This window comes from Carcharhinus amblyrhynchos, chromosome 21 (genome assembly GCF_965287045.1).
Source record: "Carcharhinus amblyrhynchos chromosome 21, sCarAmb.v2.hapA, whole genome shotgun sequence".
NCBI lineage: Eukaryota > Metazoa > Chordata > Chondrichthyes > Carcharhiniformes > Carcharhinidae > Carcharhinus > Carcharhinus amblyrhynchos.
The window spans coordinates 37,558,097-37,582,355 of NC_137344.1; the positions used below are offsets into that span (position 1 = coordinate 37,558,097).

General features: G+C 39.6%; 1 protein-coding gene across 1 annotated transcript in view; it reads right to left on the minus strand.

The window, feature by feature from the left end:
- The window catches only part of tbcd (tubulin folding cofactor D), a 240,637-nt gene that overhangs the window by 13,025 nt on the left and 203,353 nt on the right, over window positions 1-24,259 (minus strand). Inside the window, exons 33-35 of the mRNA XM_080209036.1 lie at window positions 8,903-9,024; window positions 8,135-8,212; window positions 3,132-3,221 (exon numbers count right to left, since the gene is read on the minus strand). Of these exons, the coding sequence (XP_080065162.1) occupies window positions 3,132-3,221; window positions 8,135-8,212; window positions 8,903-9,024 (290 nt within the window). The remainder of the gene's footprint in view (window positions 1-3,131; window positions 3,222-8,134; window positions 8,213-8,902; window positions 9,025-24,259) is intronic.

Sequence of the window (24,259 nt, forward strand, 5' to 3'; positions counted from 1 at the left end):
TCGCCCCAAAACCGGAAAATCCTGCCCCATGTCAACAGACCTTTGCAATGGTCTGCTTCTTACCCACTACGATTCCTGAAAACTCCCCCTTAATTTTTGAAAAATATTCATTAAACAGTTCATGAATGCCTAAACTGCAGTAACACTTTTTTCACTAATTCTTCCTCGATATCATAAATCCTTTCCAAACACTACCATCACTCTATAGCAGAAAGGCAACAAGAAAAGAAAATATGAAGACACTGCTCCAACTAAGATGAGCTGGTAATTTTAGTAGGGAATAAGTTGCAGAAAGTGATGTATTACTCACTTTCAAAGTCAGCATTCCTGTTACGACATAGGCAAGGGCCGAGGATAATCAATCAGTGAAATTCCACTGGTGTAAAAGCAGTTTTGAAACTCCTGTGGGATTTTTCGCCCCGCCATCATTCCTGCTCACCCTCCTGTCCCACCCCTGAGAACAGGGGTGAAAAATCCCTCCCTATTTTCTAATTCTCGAAATGCAGTCAATTCACAAGTTCTTTAAAATATGATTTAAAAATTCTTTAATTGCTGGTTCTCTCAACTTCCTGACAAAGTCAGCAGATCATAGATCTGAATATAATATTTTGGATTACGCTTGTTGCTATATCGCAAAAAAACAAATGTATGCAAATCCACATAAACATAAAAGCATGAAAGTTTACCTAAAAACACAAACTGCCAAGCTTTTCTATACGGAACTCCCACACACCAATCAAGTGCATGCATTGGAAAGTTTTCCAAGGAGGATATTTTCCTCTCCCCCACCCCACCCCAACTTTGTCACTTCTCTTTTCCCATTGGCCTAGAAATATTATAAAATATTCACGTGTCACTCTATTTGGTATAACCAGCAGCTAGCTAATTGTTGGTCTCAGTAATTTAGCGGGCACAACACTTCAACAAGCACGCAATGCTGCATGGCTGCACTTTTGGACATTAAGTTATGACTCTCTCTCTCTTCAACCATGCTTCATATATTACTGATTTCAACTGCGTTTAACATCAGGAATACAGAATGAACTTTTTTTTTGGAACACTGGGGCTGGTCATCTTTTGCCTGCCTGGGGTACAAAATGGTTAAATATTTAATTAACTTTACTGACAGAGGTGCAGAAATATAGCTTTCAAAAAAAAAATAGCCTGCTGGTTTTACTTTCCCACGGGAAATTTGCATGTTGAAAAAGAAGGCCTATTCTGAACTTGTGCGAACATGTTCTGGATTTTCTCTTCATCCATTCTGTCACTAATATTGTTAATTATGTATTTACAACCTGTGACATGACTAATGTTAAAACTGTAATGCTACACTCCTGCTGTCTGTTGGAAAGAAAGTAATTTCAATTCTGTAAGTAACATTGCATTTCTTTGATCTACACCTCTGTTTTATATTACTAATGTGGTGTCTATCCAATGGAATATATGCCAGAATTCCTTATTAATTTGGAACATATTTATCTGAGAATGTGTAAAATAATGAAAGGATATTTCTACCTTCTTTGCCTAAGTGAAACATAACATTCACTCTTTATGTTGGCCTGTGTCGCTTGATGCATGTCTTATATGTAACATGCTAAATTGATTATAATATTTTTGCCTACTCATCTTTGTATTACATTACGATACAGTATTATGATATTATTAGCATGATGGCTCAAAATGGTATTCAGTGGAACAGCCTGAAGTCACCAGGTTGCTGCACATTTCTAAACTTACTCAGAATAGTGCACTAAATGTTTGAGATTGGACAATGAATCAAAAGTTGGTTGGCATATATATTACCCCGAGCAAAAACAGTTTGCTAATTTAAGCTAACTCAATTAAGGAACAGTGTCAGGGTGGTGCTGCTGGTCAGAGGAGTTGTTGATCAAGCAGCGAACATGAGGAACAAAGTAATAGTAGAGTTTAAATTTTTCAAGGAAGGTTCAAGCACCCACCTTCTTGACCAAGGAGGGTTAATTATATAAGGCTAGCCTGGGAGAGGTGGAGGAGAAATATACTGATGTAGTATTACCACAAATTTTACTATTACACTGTTGGAATTATCAGATTAAGGCAGCTTTATGGGTTCAATTTTGGCCTTGGGTGAGTGTTGAAATGGAATTTGCACATTCTCCCTGTGTCTGCATGGGTTTCTTCCAGGTGCTCTGGTTTCTTCCCACAGTCCAAAGATGCGCAGAATAGGTGGATTGGCCATGTTAAATTGCCCATCAGTTTCCCAAGACCCAGCGAGCAAGTGGGGTGGTGTGGGGGCTGTGGTGGTGTTGTTGATGGATTAGCCATGGGATAGTGCAAGGTAGTGGGCCTGGGTAAGATACTCTGTCAGTGAGTCAGTGTAAACTTGATAGGCAGAATGGAATCCTCTTGCATTGTAGGAGGTTCAACGAATACTGACATTCTTAAAGAAAACTTAGATTATTTGCCTTCCTAAACAACCCTGAATCTATTTACATATTCTGTAAGGCTAACTTCGCCAACACGTGATCAGGGCAACAAACATCAATCATAGAAGCTGTACTCAACAACACCACCACAGCCCCCCACTTGCTCGCTGGGTCTCAGCAAGCTACCTATCAATCCCAATTGTGAACGCTTTTATGTAATCACTGAGTTAAGTAAACTGCTGTTAGAGGCACACAAAGTGCCATCCCCTTTGACTTTTCCTGCCTACGTGAAAAGTTTTGTTAGCACTGTAAGTACCAGCTGAGACACTAACTCAATGCTTGGAGCTTCATTGATGCTCCTATCATTTTGCAGGCAAAGACAACATACTGTTATCATTAAGGTATTCACAGTTTACTTAGTCAGATTAAATTGTACAGTATTATGTTAGTTTCTGTGTCGCTCCCCAACCACCCCCTCGCAAAGAAACATGTCGGGTTCTGTAGCTTAAAAACAAGTCATGACAGCTGTGTTTAATGTGGTATACACATATTATGATCTATGCATAACAATTTGCTTAATTGGCACTCCCAAAAACCACACAGTCTAAATGATCAAGTCTGATGCAATTGCAGAAACCATGAATGGTTCAATTTCATGGCAATCCTAATTATAGGCAGGAATTCTGATGGGAGAAGAAAAGATAGTGGGTGCCTGGATCTACTCACACTGAAATGCTAGCTCGAAGTTTCTGAACATCTTTGGACTTCCGGATTTCCTCCTTGCAGAGGGAAAGCAACTCTTTCGCATAGAAGTGACTGAGAAACAAACAGAAGCAAAACATCAAACCTGTGCAGGAACTATATTTGTGCTACATTCAGTGTGTAAACATTACACCACAGTGTTCTGAAGGACATTTTTACTGATAGACATCCTATTGCTCTGACTTTTCCTTTCATCAGTATTGATCCATTATAAACAGAAACTCACCTCTCACCAATCCATGTCTTTGTGCTTACATAACATTTCCCAACATTGATTATTGATTAATATTACAGTTAACCAAATATTTTTGTTGCAATGTCCTAAAGCGGCTTGTCTTTACAGTTCTGTGTACAGGAAATAACTACCAGGAACACTGATGTGTTAAATGCCCATTCATTTATATTTAACGAAAATTGATAAAGTGGAAAGGCAAAAGTAAGGCCAAAAAATATTCACAAATTCTTACCAAAAGCAAATTTTACTCACAAACAGAAGAATTCAAGCTGCTTGCCTCTCCTTGCTTGAGAACATACACTTCTAAGCATTAGCAGGTGAAAACAAAGAACTTTAAAATGGATTTGCTCTAGTGCACCCAAATTAATTTAGGCCAATTAATATAACCATTGTGTGATGATACATACTCAAATAAATGACACTGTAAAGCACATGCAAACAAAACACTATGGCCTCTTTACGGATTTGAGAAGTGTGGCTTCTACATCAGATGTGACATTGGACCATATACGTCACTGGTCTGCCGAGGAAATCCAGTTTCAAGTCATAAATTGATTTATTTTGCTTCAAGACAATACTTTAAAAATTGCTGTCCTGACTTGATTCTACAGTTTGAGGTTTATGAAAGAAAATGACACATGAAATGATTGCCAGGAGGTTCCCTGACAATTCAGTGGGTTAATTCATCACGTGGTATGGGTGCTGGACCATATATAATCAGGAAATTCCTAAGTTGAAAACCAGTTAACCAGTGTGGTGGTGGGACTGTTACAATTGGCACCTGCAAATCCAAAGAGAGAAAAATACGATGTGAACTTCTGACAGTTACTTAAACTAATAGTTGTGACTAACACACCCGTATACTGTAAGACAGTCATAGACATCCTTGTCTCTATATAGATTTAAGACAGTCATAGACATCCTTGTCTCTATATAGATTTAAGAAGTTAATCACCATCACTGGTAACTATCCAATGATTTTTATTGGAAAGCACGTGTGATATTCGATGAGGAATGGACTTGGTCAAGTTCAACACCCACGTGTTAACATATTGATAAAGATCAATTACTTGGAAGAAATGCATGTGCCTTGCAACCATCTACCAGCATGGAGAAGTCCTCAGGAAAGGAGATGGAAAATTTAGAGGAATAATCGTGAATCATATTGCAACAGACATAGGCAATAGTGAGTATTATTACAAGTTTGATGAACAGGGGAAAACAGGAACAAATTATTTGTTATTAAGCATTATTTTGGTTTTGCCAGAGAGAAGGTAAAAGAGATTCTTTGCCTCCCTTTCCAACATCACACCATTCCCTGCAGTTTACTTCTCTTTCTTTCTTCCTTCCCATAAAATGGTTCAACATGTTGGCACGTGATTCCATGGATCTTAGCAACATCAACCAAGTGCAAGGCTAGCCACTGAGCCTCTGAATACTATTTAATAACATGGAACATCAGGTGAACTCAACTCAGACCTCACCTGGCATCCATGCCAGTATATTTCACAGCAGTGGCATGGAATGATGAGGATTGAGCCTTAATGTGTTAAGACCAACTGCAGTGCCCTAGTTGAGAACAGCCAACACCTAATAGATCATGGAGTAAACCTGGCTGCTCCTTTATTTGCATGTCTTGGTACATACACATTAGGAAGTGCCTCTATCCACAAAGCCTACAAGGCAGAAAGGGACAGATTTTAAAATGGAAACTATCAGTAGAAAGAAAAGGCAGCAAAGAAAATTAAAGATTGATAAAGCAAAAAAAGAATACAGTGAATAAAAATGGAAAGTTGTATGAAGTGGGTATGCTAACAAATCAAAAACAGAGTTAAAGGAAGAGGAAGCGAAGGAACTAGAAAAAAAATCCACAGGGGACATAAGAATCATCTTGCATTTATATACCATTTTCACATTCTCAGGGCATCCAAAAAATTGACAACTTTACATTATAACTTGGTAAAAATAATAATTCAACAGGATCTGTCAGAGCATGACAGATGATTTTCTTTCTTCAATTTATTTTAACTTTTTTTTCTTCTTTCACTATTTTTCCTGTGCCATTCTCTTAAAGTTGGCATGGCAAGTAGGCAGGACTGAGAGTAATGATGCCCCACTGGCTGGCTGCCATGAGCAAAGTGGTCACAGGATGGTTTCAACCATTTTACAATGTGTGAAAGGAGCACCTTAGCCAGTCTGTCACTACTAGCTCAACAGACATTTAATCAAAAAGACTTGTGTGAATTTGCACTACTGATTGCATAAATATTGGTACACAACACTTCACAAGCTTCTTGTTTTCAAGATACCTATTTAAATACGGTGTAAAACAAGTACGTATTGCATACATTGATATTAACAGAGCACAAAGAAGCCAATTCTACTACTGTGTCTGGAACAAGTTAGCTCAGAAATGGTCTTTGTGTACCACTGAGCAAGGTCTTATTTTGTTCTGTCTACCAGCCACTTCAAATATGCTTTAGAATAAAAGTGCTGGGTCGATGTTATGTGAAATGTATCAAGTTGCAGACACTTTGCTGGCAGTGGGGAAAATTCCATCTGCTCAACAGGGAAAGAAAAGAGAGTCAACATGAAGAGAAAAATGCAAGCTTTCCTTTATGTGAATCAGGGACATGTGTGCCCTGAACACAGGCCATCTGCTTTGAAGATAAGCAGTACGCCAATTATATTTCTTATGGCATGGCTGAGGGTGGTCTCCGAAACTAAAGTCGAGCTGTGTTGCCCTTCAATTAATTTTTAGGTGAAGGGGGCGCACTCAGTAGTTTAAGGCTCAACAATTTCCAGTCCTTTGAAAGCTAATGGCAGCAATATGTGGAATCTTAGAAATCATTCCCATTAATTGATTAAGAGTAACCAATTTAGACTACTCCTTATTATCCCCTCATAAAACATTCATTGCTGGCAAATCCTCATTCCGCATTTTGCTACGGAAACTGTGACATTTCTAAAAGCACCTACTGATGTTACAATCTCAACTACTGTCAATGTGAACATTGTATTAAGTCTTTAGATTAAAAAAGCTAAAAAAAAAATTCTGTACTGACCTATGAATAAACTTAGCAGTGCAATGCTAAACTGTATTCAACAGAAGAGGACTGCTATGCTGGTTAATATTTACTTCCGAACAGTACTGTTTATAAAAGTTATATAGGTACAGATAGTATTAGATTTCAAACAATTGTCAAAAGTGTAATCAGAAGTCAAAGGTACACAGATTACTCCCTCAGGGAATAAGGCAGTGACTATATTCATATTTATCAAAATTAAGTACATAGTAAACTGAGCGACAGGGTATCACTTCTACTCCCCCATTACTCAGCATTTATGTTAATAAGGATAATTTATCAAAAACTGAGTACAGCATATCTGCTCAGTGACTATTCATTAGAGAACGGGAATGTACAAGAGTATGAGAAGCTTCTCAATTAATAAAAATGAAATGATGTTTGATTTGGTTCTATTTCACTTTGCTGTAGGTTTTTCTCCTTACACTGCTCCAGTGCAATGTTCAGCAAAGTGCAGCATGAACTCCAAGATATGAATGTTACACATCCCAGTTCACTTCAACAGCCCAGTGTATTTCTGTGTATGTCAGACAAGGTACAGGACTGTACGTAGGTCTAAATAAACCTGTTGGACTTTAACCTGGTATTGTGAGACTTCTATCGTTATCATGTTGACTGGGTTTTTCCCCAGTGTTGATCTGTAACGAGTTACTAAATGGTTCTTAACAATAAACTGCAGCAACTCTCCATCCCCGAACACCCCTCAGGTCAAATGGTCCCAATCAAGAGCAAGCAACACAACAGCAGCAGGAGTTTATTCAGCAGCTTAACCAATGCCAAAGATCAAGAATGGAAAATCCAGCAAATGAGAAAAAACACTGAAGTTCAAGTAGCATAAACCTCATTACTATTCCATTTCAAAATTGTTTCTCCATTTGTTTATGGGAGGGATGTGGCTCCTGCTGGCAGGATCAGCATTTATTGCCCATCCCTAATTCATAGAACCCTACAATGCAGAAGGAGGCCATCTAGCCCATCGAGTCTGCACCAACCACAATCCCAACTAGGCCCTATCCCCATTACTCCATGCATTTAGCCTAGCTAGTCCCTCTGACACTAATGGACAATTTAGCATGGCCAATCCACCTAACCTGCATATCTTTGGACTTTGGGAGGAAACAGGAGCACTCAGAGGAAACCCACGCAGACATGGGGAGAATGTGCAAACTCCACACAGGCAGTGGCCCAAGCCGGGAATTGAACCTGGTGCTATGAGGCAGCAGCGCTAATCACTGTGCCACCATCCCCCCCCCCCCAAGTAGTTGCCCGAGGCAGTTGACAGTCAACCACATTGCTGTGGCTTTAGAGTCTCACGTAGGCTAGACCAGGCAAGGATGGCAGATTTACTTCTTTAAAAGGACATTATTGAACCAGATGGGTTTTTATAACAATTGACAATGGTTTCATGGTCATCAGTAGACTTTTAATTCCAGATGTTTATTGAATTCAAATTTCACCAGCTGCCCTGCTGGGCCTTCCTGGGTCTCTGCATTACCACTCCAGTGACAATACCACTAAGCCACTATCTCCCCCTAATGGCACAAATCTTGTTCAAAGAGTAAGTAAGAAAACAGAGTAGTCGTACACTGGGAGGTCAATGGGTCTCTGGAATACGAGCAGATATCTTGTATCTGACTAATAAATACCTTTCATCTGTTGTGAAAATATCCAAGCACCCATTAGCCAGCATTTGGTCAAGCATCTTCAGCATGGGGATGGACACCCTGAAAAACAGTAACAATGTTGGAAATGAATCACGATACTTTAATCTTTCAAAATAAACACTTAACAATATGAAGGTTGATTGACATTTTGAGTAACAAATGTTCATGACAGGCATTTAAAAAATAATCTCAAACCATTTCAAAAAGCCTTCTATATTTGATAAATGAATAGAACAGACAGCAGCTGGAAGGTGATGCATATGATCCACTGTGGACTACACTGAATATTAAACCGCTGTGTGGGAGGGTAGAAGCACAGAAAATGCTCTGAAAACATTTTTAAAATTGCCATAGTTTTAACTTTTAATTTATTAATAGCAGAATTCAGAGTGCAGTGAGATTTTTTTTTACGGAAGAACATTTATCTCATTGGTGGTCCCTTCTGAAGTGCAATTAAGGGAATTGGACCTAGACTGAAATCTGTACAAGATACATGCTATTGCTTATGTGCCATGAGTTAGCTAAGCTAATGTCCTAATACACATTCCATACAATTAGTATGTTGCTTAAGTTTTCCTAACTTCTATATATTAAGCAAATAGAAAGCCAGAGCCTGAGCCTCTTATGGTCAAGTACAGTCTTCACCAGTGTCTACAAAAACAGTCAAAGATTTACCTGGGTTGAATACCTACTAAAAGTGTACTCTCTAAACAGTAAATAAGCCATATAGATTACTATCCATTTTCCCACCTGTCATTATGTAGATTATCCTTAAAGATTTGTATTAGGGTCCCAAAGAACTTGTTCATGGCTTCTACGTCAAGGCGGATTGTTTTGAGATAGTCAAAGAGTGATTGGGCCGAATATCGCACCTGAAATACAAAGTCAAACGGGACAAGTTAAGATTATATAACGTTCTACAGTATGGTCAAATTATCGAGACACAAATTTACACCACAACAGCAAAACACCAGCTGTTGATGAGATTGGCTTTGTTTTTATCCAGATAGCACTGTTCATTTGACCACAAAAACAAAATGTGAGTAACATTCAGCTTCTTCCACTGAAAACCATGAGATCATGATAAGCAACACAATTATATTTAACACTGAAATCCTGTATAGTGACACTGTCAGCGTTTTCAGCATGGAAAAGCTAACACACAAAATACCCTTACTGGTCAATATCAAAATAAAACTTTGAACTGAATTTTGATGATCACATCCAAAACTTGGTTCTTAAGGCCTTAATGTGCATGAGGCAAAATGTGACTATTGTTAATAATAGTGAACATTTAATTCATTCATGACGCATTCTGCCGTCTACTATTTCACTGGAAGCAATAACCTACTTCATCTTCTGGGTAACTTTGGTTGCCCTTCAACAATTTGCAGGCCGAATGGAAAGGGTAGAGGAGTGGGGCTGTGTAGCCGTGCACAGAGGCAGCATGGACATGAATGGTTCTTCTATGCTGTAGCCATTCTATGATTTAAAATAAGCAGATATGATCAGCCAATCATACCCTTCAACTGATCTCATTCATAAACAATGTCTACTCACCCTGGAGGAAAGATTTATCTTAAACCCTGTCACACTGACATATAGGTTTAAATATATGTTTACTGACAGCTTAAAAAGCTGACTATTGGCATATACGGACTTATCTTCATTCTATCTTCCCTCTTCAATCTTTCCTACTCCCATTCTGCCTTTGGAAATTTGCTCACTTCCATTGAATTCCCTTGGGAGAAATCTATTGCTGTAACGTTAATTAACATCAAGCTCTAACGTAACCTTAATCACCGGTATGTTTCTTGGGGTGATGTTTTTTATTCACTCAGGGGATGTGAGCGTCCCTGGCTGGGCCAGCATTTATTGCCTAATGATCCCTAATTGCCTTTGAACTGAGTGGTTTGCTAGGCCATTTCAGAGGGCGTTTAAGAGTCAACCACATTGCTGTGGATCTGGAGTTACGTGCAGACCAGCCCAGGTATGGATGGCGAACTTCCTTCCCTGAAGGACATTAGTGAACCAGATGGGTTTTTTAAGACAATCGACTATGGTTTCATAGTTATCATTAGACTTTTAATTCCAGGTTTTTATTTGATTCCAATTTCACTACCTGTCATGGCAGAGGTCTGAAATGCTATTTGTTGTTAGAGTGAGCTTAGCATTAACTGTATTTTTACTGCTACTTATTGAACTTTTCCCACTGGTTTATAAACCACTGCATCTGTGCTAGTTTGAAATAACTAGTTTAATATCTCATCACAACAATGTGAAAATAAGATATAGGATGAAGGTTGTCTTTTACTGCCCTCTGTCCCAACCACCCCCCAAATGTACCCCTCAGTCATTTTCAAGTTCTTTTAAGATCTATAAGTAAAATAATACAGAATAAAAAGCGTGTAAAGCACTAAAGAATGGCACATTGACAAACCAGGAGCCTAGAAATCATCATGAAAACAATAAGGACAACAGGACATTCTATCAAAGGTTGCACTCTCTGAAATATTAAAGTTGTTACGTAGCAAGTTTTCTGAATTAATTTACAATGGTTGCTTCTTTCTGGTGGCACTGTAGTTAGCACTGCTGCCTCACAGCACCAGGGACCCGACTTTGATCACCAACTGTATGGCGTCTAGAAGGGTTTCCTCCAGGTGCTCTGGTCTCCTCACACAGTCTAAAAGAAGTGCTGCTTAGGTGCATTGACCCAAAGAGGCGCCAGACTGCAGTGACTAGGGGAATTTCACAGTAACTTCATTGCAGTGTTACTATAAGCCTTATTTGTGACTAATAAATAAACAAACTTTCAACTTTTTTATAGCATCTGCAGTCAATTCAGGTAATAAGTTATGGCAGTGTCCCCACTGGAGGAGAAAAGGTAAATTGCGTTATATGCATTACAGAATTTAAATCCATGTAGGCAAACAAAATATTTATAGGAACCAAGCCTCATTAAAAATGTGTAGTAGATCAGTGCATTTCTACAATGCTCTACTGTTACAAATCCAAAATGTGATATTTTTTGGTGCTACTCCTGCCCTCTTGCTCAAAAAGTCTTGATGGCTCACTTGGTGAAGTGAATGTCTTAACTGTTTACCTGCTGTTCTCCCAGGCTTGACTCTCTTGTGGGTAAGTCCAAAATGTCCCTCTATATGCCTCTCTCTGCATCCTCTGAAGGGCTCTGAGATAATCCGTGCTAACCGATTAGGTATTGTCACTCGTCCGTGACCACCAAAATTCCTACCAAACACATTTGCTGGGGCCCAAACACGCAAATCTTCTCATCTAATGTACTCCTCTCGTGACTGACCATGTGCCCTTCACCAGCACATCCACTTTCACTGCCTCTCAATGCAACTCCCACACGATTTGGTTGTTCGCTTGTGAACAAGGCTCTCGCCAAGTTAACATGAACGATTTCATCAACATCACTGCCTTAGTGGAAGCTTGACTGAGGGGTGATGACATCGTTCCCAACCAAAAGCGCCCCCCCACCCCGCCCAATTAACTGTACATTCCATCATCTCATGTCATGAGGCACTTCCGCCACGTAACTTTGGCAGTCTGCTCAGGGAACCATCTAGAAGTCTCAACACCAGGTTAAAGTCCAACAGGATTATTTGGTAGCAAACGCCACTTGCTTTCGGAGCGCTGCTCCTTTGTCAGATGAGTGGGGAGTTCTGATCACAAACAGGGCATATAAAGGCACAACTCAATTTACAGGATACTGATTAGAATGCGAGTCTTTACAGCTAATCAAGTCTTAAAAGTGCAGACAATGTGAGTGGAGATAGTATTAAGCATAGGTTAAAGAGATGTGTATTGTCTCCAGACAACACAGTAAGTGAGATGTTGTAAGCCCAAGCAAGTCATGGAGGTTACAAACAGTGTGACATGAACCCAAGATCTCGGGTTGGAACTTGGCTATCAGTCTCTGCTCAGCGACTCTGCGCTGTCGTGTGTCGTGAAGGCCGTCTTGGAGAATGTTTACCCGAAGATCAGAGACCGAATGCCTGTGACTGCTGAAGTGTTTACCAACAGGAAGAGAACAATCTTGCCTGGTGATTGTCGAATGGTGTTCATTCATTCATTGTTGTAGTGTCCGCATGGACTCCCCAATGTACTGTACAACAGGTTTGCTACCAAATAAACCTACTGAACTTTAACCAGGTGTTGTGAGGCTTCTTACTGTGCTTACCCCAGTCCAACGGCGGCATCTCACATCAGGGAAGCATCTGACAGTTTCTTTTCATTTCCTTTTCCCACAGAATCTCCAGGGTGTAATGTGCAGATCATTGCCAAATGGTGATGTGGGCAAAGAGTTTTTCTGCACAAATTTGGCCATGAGGAATAGGTGATACAGCATGGTCCTATTGCTTGGAGCTTTACGTGGCAATGTGGCCAAACTCATCAAACAGCAACGACAGATACAATCTCAGCATATAGTGACACTTGCTCATCTACATGTTGTCCCTTGGTAACATGATGCGAGAGCACAGCATTTTTTTTTTACTTGGACACTGACCTTACCACTACTCCTCTCTCGCTCGCAACCTGCACAGTTGCCAAATTATCAGATTGCCTATCCAATATGTAAAAATTTCTAGAATGATAGATATTTCCTCTAATTAAACAGTGAGAAGACCATAGCCAATGTCTTCAATGCCCACTCCAAACTCCATTCTCTACCACTGATTCTATCACTTTCCCAGGACAACAGTCTGACGGACCGTTGCTAACCTTAGTCTTATTTGAGCTTTTGACCACACAGCTTTCCATCACAAGATGACCTATTTCCACCTGTACATCTGACTTCACCTTTGTCTCAGCTCATCTGCTGCTGAAACCTTTCATGCCTTTGTTACCTTTAGACTTGATTATGCCAATGCATTCCTGGCTGGCCTCCCACATTCTACCTTACAGAAATCTGAGGTCATTACTCAAATGTACACATCCTTACTTACACAACGTCTCACTTAAATCCAATCATGGTCTCGGCCCTCTTTAACTCTTCAATCTGCTCTTGCCCAAGGATGAAGGCATCATGGCATATCACATAGCATTCACACTTGTGCACAAATCTCTTGCTAACATTACATACTAGTTGAATGTTTCGGAAGCTTTTTCTGTTAATGAATCTCACTGGTCACTCAGTGGGTGCCTTGATGCCACATGAATGCAATCAATGATGTCCTGCCCCTCTGGGAACCCAGGAATGGGGGCGAATCCCTTTGTGCCTGAGATTCATCAGCTTGAAGTTGTATATACTACCCATCTTTAGCAAATCAAGCATCAGTGACCAGTGAGACACAATGGCGTGCTACAGTTTCAAGATGCCACCAAGGGCTGCTGCTGATCCCTGCAATCTGCCAAAGGCGTTGAAGCCCAAGGCTACTCGCAGGGCAGGGCAAATGCACCAGTGTGTTGCCATCCACCTTAGTAGACATAGTCTTTGGTGACATTGATCTTCTAGCAAGTCCAGGTAGCTTTCCTTTTAGTGGTACATTTGAGAATGAGGATATAGTCTTTGTTGTCATCCTGGTCTTTGTTCTGCTCTACTGCTTTCCTCATGCCCAGGGCTCTACATCTGCTCCTGAGGATGGTGATCCTTACTGTTACTCAACCCTTTCTCAGAGTATGTTTCATTGTATTTTTGATTATGCTAACAAGCAGATTTGTATGTTATTATTGCTTGATGTCAGTGAGACCAAGAGTGAAGGAACGGGGTGGTACGGTTCCATACTGTCTGTGCTGGGGGAGACTGTTCGTGATGCAGATCAGAGTTTCATTTAAAGTGGATGGCAATGAAATTATTCAGATGTGTCTCCTTGCTGGATAATTTCTCTCCCTGAGTGAAGTTGACTAACAGAATTATAGAATCCCCACAGTGCAGAAGCAGGCCATTCAGCCTACTGAGTCTACACTTTCAACAATCCCACCCTGGCCCTATCCCCGCAACCCTACATACCTACCCTGTTGGTCCCCCTGACACGGCAATGAACCAAACCAGAACACTTTTGGACAGAATCATCTGCAATAAGGTCCGAGATCCACAGAGGTGAAACACCACTGAATCAGCATTGCCCATGCCAGCTTGCTGAATGCTGAGAGCCCTGGGACAGCCATGGTGGCTGTCCTTCCTTGCCTGGACATTAGGTTCTTCTGGAGCAACCACTTTGTCTCCCCTTCCTTCTCTTTTTCCTTCACCCCATCCTCTTTCAAGGAAGAATAGAGATCCAGGTCCTCCACCTCCTCTTCCAGCTCCAGGTTTTTTTGTATAGCCCTGTTGCACAGACTATCACAATATGAGACACTCTCACTTCCTTGTACTAAAGAACATCACCAGACTTGTCAAGGCAATGAAAGCATATATTCAAGAAACCAAACTGTTTCTTCAATGCAGATACGTATTAGTTAATGGCATTGGTTGTAGCACATCTCTGCATCTGTTGCTAAGTACCGGATGCACATCAGAAGCCTTTTTTTTATAAAAGGGTTAACCCCGCCCCACCAGCAGCCACATACTGGATCTGGATGTTGGTCTGAAGATGTCCAGCACCTGTGCGTCTCGGAGGATTAAATGCACTTTGACAGCTTGCTGAGAATCAAGTGCATAACTGCAAGATTAGTTTCCTTATGTCACAGATGACCTGGACAGGTTTCTCTGCTTAGGATCCTGGCTGGCTAGTCTGTCACTGCCTCGATGGCTATGTGAATACGATCGCAGACCCCCCTCGGAAACCCCAATGTCCTACATGCTTACAAGGGTCCATCTGACTCAATATGTATGTGTATCTGCCCTCTGACAGAGGGCATCTGTAACATGCCTGATGTTGAGCTAGTGTCTGAGATCTTGAGCCCTAGAATAAGCCAGCATTAAACGTCAGAGACTAACTGCCTAGAAGAGTGCAGTTTCGTTGGGCACTAGTGGTCTGTCATTTGCAGGTAGCTGATTCTTGTTCAGCACACCCTTTGTTGTGGGTAGTGACTTCTTCCCAACAGTCCCTAGCACTGCTCCTCTGGTCTTCTCCTGAGCAGAAGGGTGCATCTGTTGAGATTCATCCTCACTTCTCTCTTCAATGTTAGGGTAACCTATTCCTCACCCACTGTTTGCTAGCTCATCAGGGCTTCCTCTACGCACCTCTGAAGTCAAGAGATGTCAGCAGCCTCATGCCCCAAGTTCAAACACTCACTCTTCACAAAGGCAAGCTTCTCACCCCCAGAACTGGCAACTCTGTGTCACTTCATGAGCAAATGAATTGAAACCTCCCATTTCATACAACTTTTTCAGACAGCATTCTTTAGTCCAGATGTCACCCCACTGTGTTTGAGAGCTACGCCCTAACAAGGCCATTCGTTTTTGCCCATGCTTCTCAATTGAAAGTGTCAAGCTGTTTCCTCCCAGATACTCAATGAGCTTAACAAGCAACTAAATGGAGGTACATGGGTGGCCAGCTCCCCCCTCCCACCTTCCCCTTGAAAACTGCTTTGCATCCGTGAGGCATCAAGAACTAGTGCCATCTCAAAATGCACAATTTTCCAAAGGGTGACTAAAAACATGTGTATTCATTAAGTGAAATATTGGATTTATGCTTTGGCCAAAATCAGTAAGCTGAAGACAAACATATAGGAAAAAGATCTTAAAACCTAAAATTTATTTTAATACAGACCTGTAATCAGTTTTACAATAATTTAGATTATTTTAAAACAACAACCAAGCCCTTTCTCTCATCAGTAACATTTAGAAATAAAACAGGGCCCTATATCATACAAATTCTAAGTTCTGAAGTAAAATGCTGAAAATAATAATAATTTTGGCTCATATACGAGTGTTTATTGTTTAGCTTGATGCCAAACTATGCTTCTAAACTACCCAAAGAAAACAGACTGCATAACTTCAATAAGTCCAAACTTTCTATCATTGTACTCACCATTAAGCATTATGGAACTGCGTGAACCACTTATCACGTATAAAACAGTGAACAGGACACTGACCAGCAGTGAGAAATTAAAAAATGTCATAAAATTACACACCAAACAATTTTCCCAGTTGTATGGCAGGCATAACCCTCAGGCCCATGTAATACAAGTAGATGACTGCAGCAGAATAAGAAATATAAGTGTTAATAGAAATTGAGCCACTTGCTAAGAATAAATAATGGTCAGACAACTCTTAGCTAGCCTTGATGACACCTCCAGTAAGTTAAGAGAATTATCAACTGCATTACAACCAGGACTGGCAGCAAAATAAAGTGATTGACTTGTTTTTGTCTGCATTTGGGAATGTAATCTTCCTTCTTCAATCATGAATGATTTCCATTATCTGAATTTGGTTTGATAGTACATAGCAAATAGTGCCAACATTACTGATTCCTGTGAGGCAAACCACAATGTGCTTGCCAAGTAAAAGAGGACTATAATGGCAACCATTATTCCAGATATGTTCGCTAAAAACTAAATTAAATAATACCAATAACTTGGCAGCTCAGAAGTTCTAGTGTTACAGAACTGGATTCTCTGCTTTGCTTCTTATTTGAACTTGCCTATATTCCTCGAGGGACTTTCACCAGTTTTGGCTCAGTTGGGTGTAGTACTTTACATTAAAGAAGTGTCCCCGTGTCAAGGAGAAATGAAAATGACAGTTTTATGCCTGCCTACAAAATAGAAAGTCTTCAACTTGGCAGAGTTTGGGAGGAAGAAAGATAGGTGTGGAAACAAGAGAGACATGCACCTTCCAAAAACTGGGAAGAAATTGTGCATTTTGTTTCCAGAAGCCATATAGTAATAGTGGAGGTATTTGCATTGCGCAGAACAATTACTTTCACTTTAAAACGTTACCCACCCCCATGATTGCCTCAGTCCATCTGTTGCAAGATGGCCTAGAATTTAGATTTTATTTGGATTTAGTTTGCCTGCTTAACTTGACAATTTTCAAAGTCTTTTTTATGAATATATATCCTGCAATAGATTACCAAAGTCAAGCATCCATTTTATACGAACACCTTACCCAAAAAGATGTCATTTTATGATTCGAACACCCGCTGGCAAACTATGCAACATTTTAAGTATACGAGCCACTAGTGTTGTAAAGTAGCAACTGAACAATTGAAATTGATTATTAGAAGCACCTCAATTATTCTGTAATTGAAGGATAAATAATTAATAATCAGATAGTTAATGAAAGTCAGATTAAATTTATTTTTCTGTGAATATTCCTGTGCTAGAATCAAAGTTTGAGACTTCACTATCCAATAGAAGCCCCTGTCAGAATCCACTTTCCTTGACCACTACTGTATTGGACCTAATGAATATGGCATTTGTGCTGTAGAGATGTAAGGGGCATAATGAAATAATCCACTGTCTCATATTTAAAGTAATGTACGCAGATGGACAGATCCAATGATATTATTCTTACAACACTGTTGACCAACTGGCTATTCAATACTTTGGATCAAGGTGGGTGGCACGGTGACACAGTGGTTAGCACTGCTGTCTCTTAGTGCCAGGGACCTGGGTTTGATTCTGGCCTTGGATGATGTGTGTAATTTGGATTTCTCCCCGTGTCTGCGTGGCTTTCCCTCTGGGTGCTCTGGGTTCTTTCCGTATTCCAAAGATGTGCAGGTGAGGTGGATTGGCCATGCTAAATTGACCCTCGGTGTCACAGGGAATTAGTAGGGTAAATATATGGGGTTATGGGAATAGGGCCTGAGTGGGATTGTTGTTGGTGCAGACTCAATGAGCCAAGTGGATTCCTTCTGCACTGTAGGGATTCTATGATGCCAGAATTAGATAAAGAGGCTTTGGCGTTTACAAAAACGTCTCCCCAGGTGAAAGAAAACCAACTGATTGTATTGCATTTTCTCCTATCAGGTTGAAAAGAAACTGTATGCATTGTGCCAAAGCAGCAGAATTCCTGTTGGTGTAGAACCCAGATAGTGCAGTTTCCTTCCCCGATAAAGGCAGAATTCTTGTCAGCAAGAAGGGTTTAGGTAATTTTTCACTTAGATTGGATTGATCATCCTTTTGAAGTCATGAAGTTTGGGGTGCGTTATTAATAAGTATACGTTTTTGTTCTTTTATCTGATTGATAAGTGTTTTGCTACTTTATTTTGTGCAATAAATTTTGCTCTTACTTGCTAAGTTAGGGTCTGAGTCTTTGTCCAATGGTTATATCTATGCTAAAGCAGGGGTCTCCAAACTATGGCCCGCAGTGGGCTACATCTGGCCTGCAGCCAGTGGGGCGGGACAGGATTCCCGCTGCCGAAAACACTCCCGCGTCCGGAACCCTGCTGCTGACTGAGGATCCAGACACAGGGACGGAAGCCACAGGCCGGACATTTGTCGCTGCTCCATGTGGTGTCTAATGGAGTTTCAAGTAAACATTTGTAAAATTTCAGTAAATAAAATTAATTAAAAAGTGAATAGCCTGCTTTTCTCACCTGCAGTTAAGTAATTGATTATTTTGTCACAGCATTTGCTAATGTTTGACATTTTTACTCATTATATATCATCTCTCAGTGTAAGCACGGCATTGTTTCTTTGTAATTGTCACATTTCTCTTTTATTCTGAATCATATCATACTGATTACAAAGATGATCCAAATAAAACTTATTCATTCATTTAAATTTTATTCATTCATTTATAAAACTAATATTTTTTCTTTGGCCCCCAAAATTGTGTAAAATATACGATGTGGCCCTCGTACTGAAAAGTTTGGAGACGCCTGGTTCAAAGGATTAATTTGGGATAAAGTAGTCAGGCGGCATTAAATTAAACTGTCTACATTTATCAAAACACCCCCCTTTTTAAACATGCAGTGCTGCAATCCTTATGCGTGCATGGCTGTGGATCACTGTGGATCCTGGAATCTTGAAATTAAAATAGGAAGTGCTGGAAAATCTGAGTTAATGTTTTGATTTCATTGGAACAGTCGCAGGGAAGAGTGATATTGCACTTGGAACATTAACTCAGTTTCTTTCTCCACAGATACTTCCAGGCCTGCTGACTATTCAAAGGGTAGAATTTTATGCACGGCTAATGATTGGGGCTCACTATCCCAATAGTCGGTGCCTAACGCGCAGCCACCAACTCTTGAATTCTGACTGCCATTTAATGCGCACTTGAGTGTTGATTCAGTAAGAAGTTTCACAACACCAGGTTAAAGTCCAACAGGTTTATTTGGAATCACAAGCTTTCATAGTGCTGCTCCTTCATCAGGTGAGTGGAGAGGTAGGGTTGATTGGCAGAGGGTCTTGGAAGGAGGTCTCGCTCTTGAGAACTGTCAACCAATCAGATTGGCTGACAGCTCTTCAACCTGGATCGGCACAGTTCTGCAGTGGCCAGTAGAAGTACTGCAGTGTTTGCCTGGGGCTCAATCCCCAGGATATTCGGTAAGGTCAGTCCCAGATGGGAGGAGAAACCCGAATTTTGGGAGCAGAGGGGTTGGGGGGCATCACAGCAATGTCATTCTGTACATTATCCATTTCTGTTTTCTCCTTAGTATTGGTGGCTTGTGTTTTCAATCACAAAAAGAACTCTTACTGACAATGGAACAAATGATACCAATCAATAAGGAATATTTCTAAAATTTAAGGTTATAGTTTTCTTCGCCAAGTGGAAGATCCCGTTATGTCTGAAAATTCAGCACGCAGATAAGCTATTAAAAAGCAAAAGTTGGAAGCATGATTTCAGAGGATAAGATTCTGAAAATAAATAAAACTTTTCAAGCAAGTCTACTTTCACGAATGTTGTCATTATAAGAATGGTAAACTGTTTGTGGTTTGCTCAATCAGGCCAATACTACTTAACTATGCTAACAGAAAGTTGGTCAAGTTTGTACATAGAATTAGACATCGGTCTTTTGCTAATGGTAACTGAGTCTTCAAGTCTGCAGGGATAATTATGGCAAAGAGTTTAAAAAAAACAGACTGAAGAAAACCAGTTTGGAATTCTCACACCACAACAAAGGTAAACTGAATATTGTCAAAGAAAAATTCCTGTAACTATACTAATTTTGGTTAAAAAAGGTTCTGGTATCTGGTTAAATAGAAAGCTTTAATTTAATTCAAAATGTTAATTAATATAACTATTCTAGATCCTTTCTGCCCAAATGCAATGGAATGTTGTTTTAAACTGAGGTTTGGATTGCTTTTTCTACAAGTGAAAAGGCATTTGTTGGATAATGTCACATATATAACAATTTACCATAATGGCCATATTCAAACTGTAGTGAAAAGCCTTTAAAATGAGATTTTGATCAAACCCATTAATGAATTGGTTAGAGGCATGTGATAATCGATTATTGTACCGCTGTACTCAATTCATTAATTTTGTTTTATATCAATTTTCTGGAATTGAACTTTCCTCTAATAATTTCAACATTCGCTTCATTACAATCTGGAATCAGTGATAATTACAACTATGAAATAATCATCCTGAAACATATATTTGGGGGTGGGGACCATCTTACACAGTCAAAACCAAAAATATGAAAAAAACCCACTAAATTCTACAAACAAGGTTTTGAGGCTAACAGAATAATACACATCAAACTGTTACAACCCATCAACGATATCCTACTTTTGGGAAAAACAGTTGGCAAAATTTTCCAGTTCCAAAGATTTGCAGTTTAGTACCAACAGTTCAGTTTTATAAACATTTGCTTTTCGGTACTGGACTCTGAGCATTTCAATGACAGCCTCAGTCACATAGCCTTGCAAGGTCATAGGTTTGATCCTCAATCTGTGTGCTGCATTAGTAGTTGTTTGGCAGGGTATAGTTGGGGTACTACAATTTGTTAGACATAGGCATAGAATGGGGTGGAGAATTAGCCATATTTTCCACTCCAGGTGAGAATCCCATGAGTCATACAAAAATGTACACAGGGAAGGAGGAAAGGAAGGGGTGCAGAATGTAGTGTTACAGTCATGAGCTGGGGTGTAGAGAAAGATTGGCTTAATATATGGTAGGTCCATTCAAAAGTCTGATGGCATTAGGTGACAATCGTTGAATAGACAGGTAACATGCATCGTCAAAGCTCACATAAGTGACCACTAGAATGAGGAACTAGAGGATGACCAACAACCATGGAACCATATCCCAACAAGCAATCAAGGCCTCCAGAACAGGAGTCAATGGGAAGAAACAGGAAAAAGAACATCCTTTTCAACTGTCAAAGGGTTGACAAAACAGTCATGCAATGTGATACACTTTGCTCCAATTTACATATCGCTTTGCTCAATCTTGGCAATAACTGGAACTCAGCTTTAGAGATAAAGATCAGCTGACCTAATCAATGGAAGCTTGAGTGAGATTGAAATCAAAGTGTGTTAATTTGAATTACACATCTTTACGGCCATTGTCAGTACAAGTTACCTCAAATCCAGCTGAGTTGTTCTATTAAGAATCTGCTAATTCAAAAGAATACCATAAATTCCTCAGAACAAAAACCAAAGGGACTAAAAATCTGTATATATTTAACAACATCAATCATGTAACCACTGGATCAATATTCAATCCTCAAAAACAGCAACGACTTGTGTTTATGTGGCACCTTTGACATAATAAAATATCCCAAGTCATTACACAGGAATGTTAGTTAAATATGACCAAACTGCAAAGGACGATATTAGAACTGATGACCAAAAGCTTGATCAAAAATAGGTTTAAGGAGCATCTTAAAGAGAGAACAGAAGTAGAGAGATGAATGGTGCTAGGGAGGGAATTACCATGGTTTGACCAAGCATTTTTAGCTTGTACACAATGGAGTGGTATTTTTCATCACAAAAATCAAGGGAAATGGATGACATCCATGTAATCTGCTGGAAACTAAAATTAGCGGTTCATAATCAAACTTGGGAACATTAATCGAAACACAGGAGTGAATAAATACCCAGGTAATATCTACCAGTGAAACTCAATACCTTATCATGAGAGCACATGGCAGGGAAAAGTCTCAAACGCAGCCAAGTCAAGTCCTGTCAAGTCTAAAGCAAACAATTGGGCAAGCGAGATTTCTGAATTTCTACACTCTTAACAAATAATTTGCTTGAGTGTTGAAATTGTTCATAAAAAATTCAAGAAGTAATGAAATTATCTGTTTATGATCACCATTCTGATAGCGACTGAGTTGTGGACTCCTGCAGTAGTCTGCCACCAGCTGTTTTCAGTACGCAATTTGCAAAAGCTTGCAGTGAAAGAAATCTGCTGTTTTAGCATAATACACAAACCAACTTCCCTAGACATCTTAAACTTAAATGCTCATTTTTTTCTGGCCCATTGGTTAAAAATTACCGACAACACTCAGGTGTTGCAAGTAGGCAGTGAAAGTCTTGCAACTCAAACAACTAGTGTTAAGACAGAATTCAGTGATGCACATGGGGATGCAAGTCCACTGCCCAAACTTTTTCTCAAAGACAAAATATCAAATCTGGGATTGCGAGTTCAAATAAGTCCTCTCTTTGCAGTAAACAGTTGTGGGAAATGTTTGCAAATTATTGTTCGTGTTACAGGTAAAATTTGCTCTTACTACATTCAGCCTACTTGCCTGAATATTACTGGTAAGTTGCAACCAAGCCAACTCAATTGTAAAGACTCTGAATCTTAAACTACCTGTCTGGGATTGGCAATTCCACTGGTTTAAGATGAGGCACCCAATTTATGAATACTAGTGATGTATTTGTGTGGCAAAAAATTCAAACAGCACAGCACATTCTTTCAGAAACCACACTGCACTGCACAAATTATAAGCAGCTAAATTCAGGAATTAGATGCAATTTTTACCCAAGTATTTTTATGTTCTGCAGAATGGAACAACGCAAATTCTGCTTCTCTCAACTTACTTATAAAACTACTAAATTTAGCAGTTTATTAAATTCAGCAGTTTTATATGTATAAGTTATATGTGTAATTATTAGGGATTACAAAAAGGTCTGAAGTTTTTTGAAATTACTCTTGTAATTATAGCACTTTTTATGACTTACAGTGAAGTGCAAATGTTTATGGGCCACTTCAAATGGATGGAATTACTAATCTTCAACTGGGTAGAAACAGTAATTCTCCTTTTACCTCCTATCAAGGCTGTGGATAGTTAGAAGCCCCAAAGGATAGGATGAATCCAAACTAGATCTCAACAATTTTCTATTTTGGCATTCATACAATGTTTCACTCCAGGCACAATTCTACTGACACTGGGAAGTTCATTGCAGTGTTAATGTAAGCCTTGCTTGAGACTAATAAATAAACTTTACTGTTTTCTTCTGGCAGCCCAGGCAGCAACTGTTTGTATTTTAAAATGAAAATGAAACTGGCCTTTCCTGCAAGCTTAGCTCCTCCGATTAATCACATCACTCGGTCTCTGTCAATCAACAAAATCAAAATTCTGCATATCTAGTCTAAAATTCCAGAAGAACCTAAATAAACAAAAGGTCCATTCACTCAACAATGCAATACATTCCTAGCTAAAATCTGTTATTATGGTGCATTTTCAGCACTTAAGCTGAAGGGTTTCCCAGATAAATCAACCCCTGCAACAAAACACTGCGTTTTAAAGTGACCCCACTTGAAACATAAAATATATTGAAATAGCACAGTATAATTGCACAATGCATTTGTATCTAGCATTCAATGAAGTTATGGCATGTAAAACAGCATGAAGTCCACACCAACCCTGCTGGATTATGTCCACGTGAAACCAAGCGATAGCCTAGAGCTTGCAAGCTATTTTTTAATGTGACCCCATTTTAACTCACCACCACTTTCTCAGTGACAATTGGGGATGGGCAACTAATGCTGACCCTGCTGGTTGCGCATACATCCCATATACAAATATATGTAAAAAAAACTTGAAAATTAAAATGACTCCAGACACGAGCAGAAATAAAACAGTAGTAGAGCAGCAGAGTAACATTCAAATTTATAAGTTTGCATTTTTCTACATCAACATATAGTAGAAAATGAAAATCCGTTACTTCGAATTACTTTGAAGTGTTATTATTTTAGGAACATACAAGTTTCAGCCAAGCTATTCATTTTCACTGGTGACACATTTAGTGAGTCCCCTCTCCTTCCAATCCCCTAACACATACATTGCAATTAGCCCC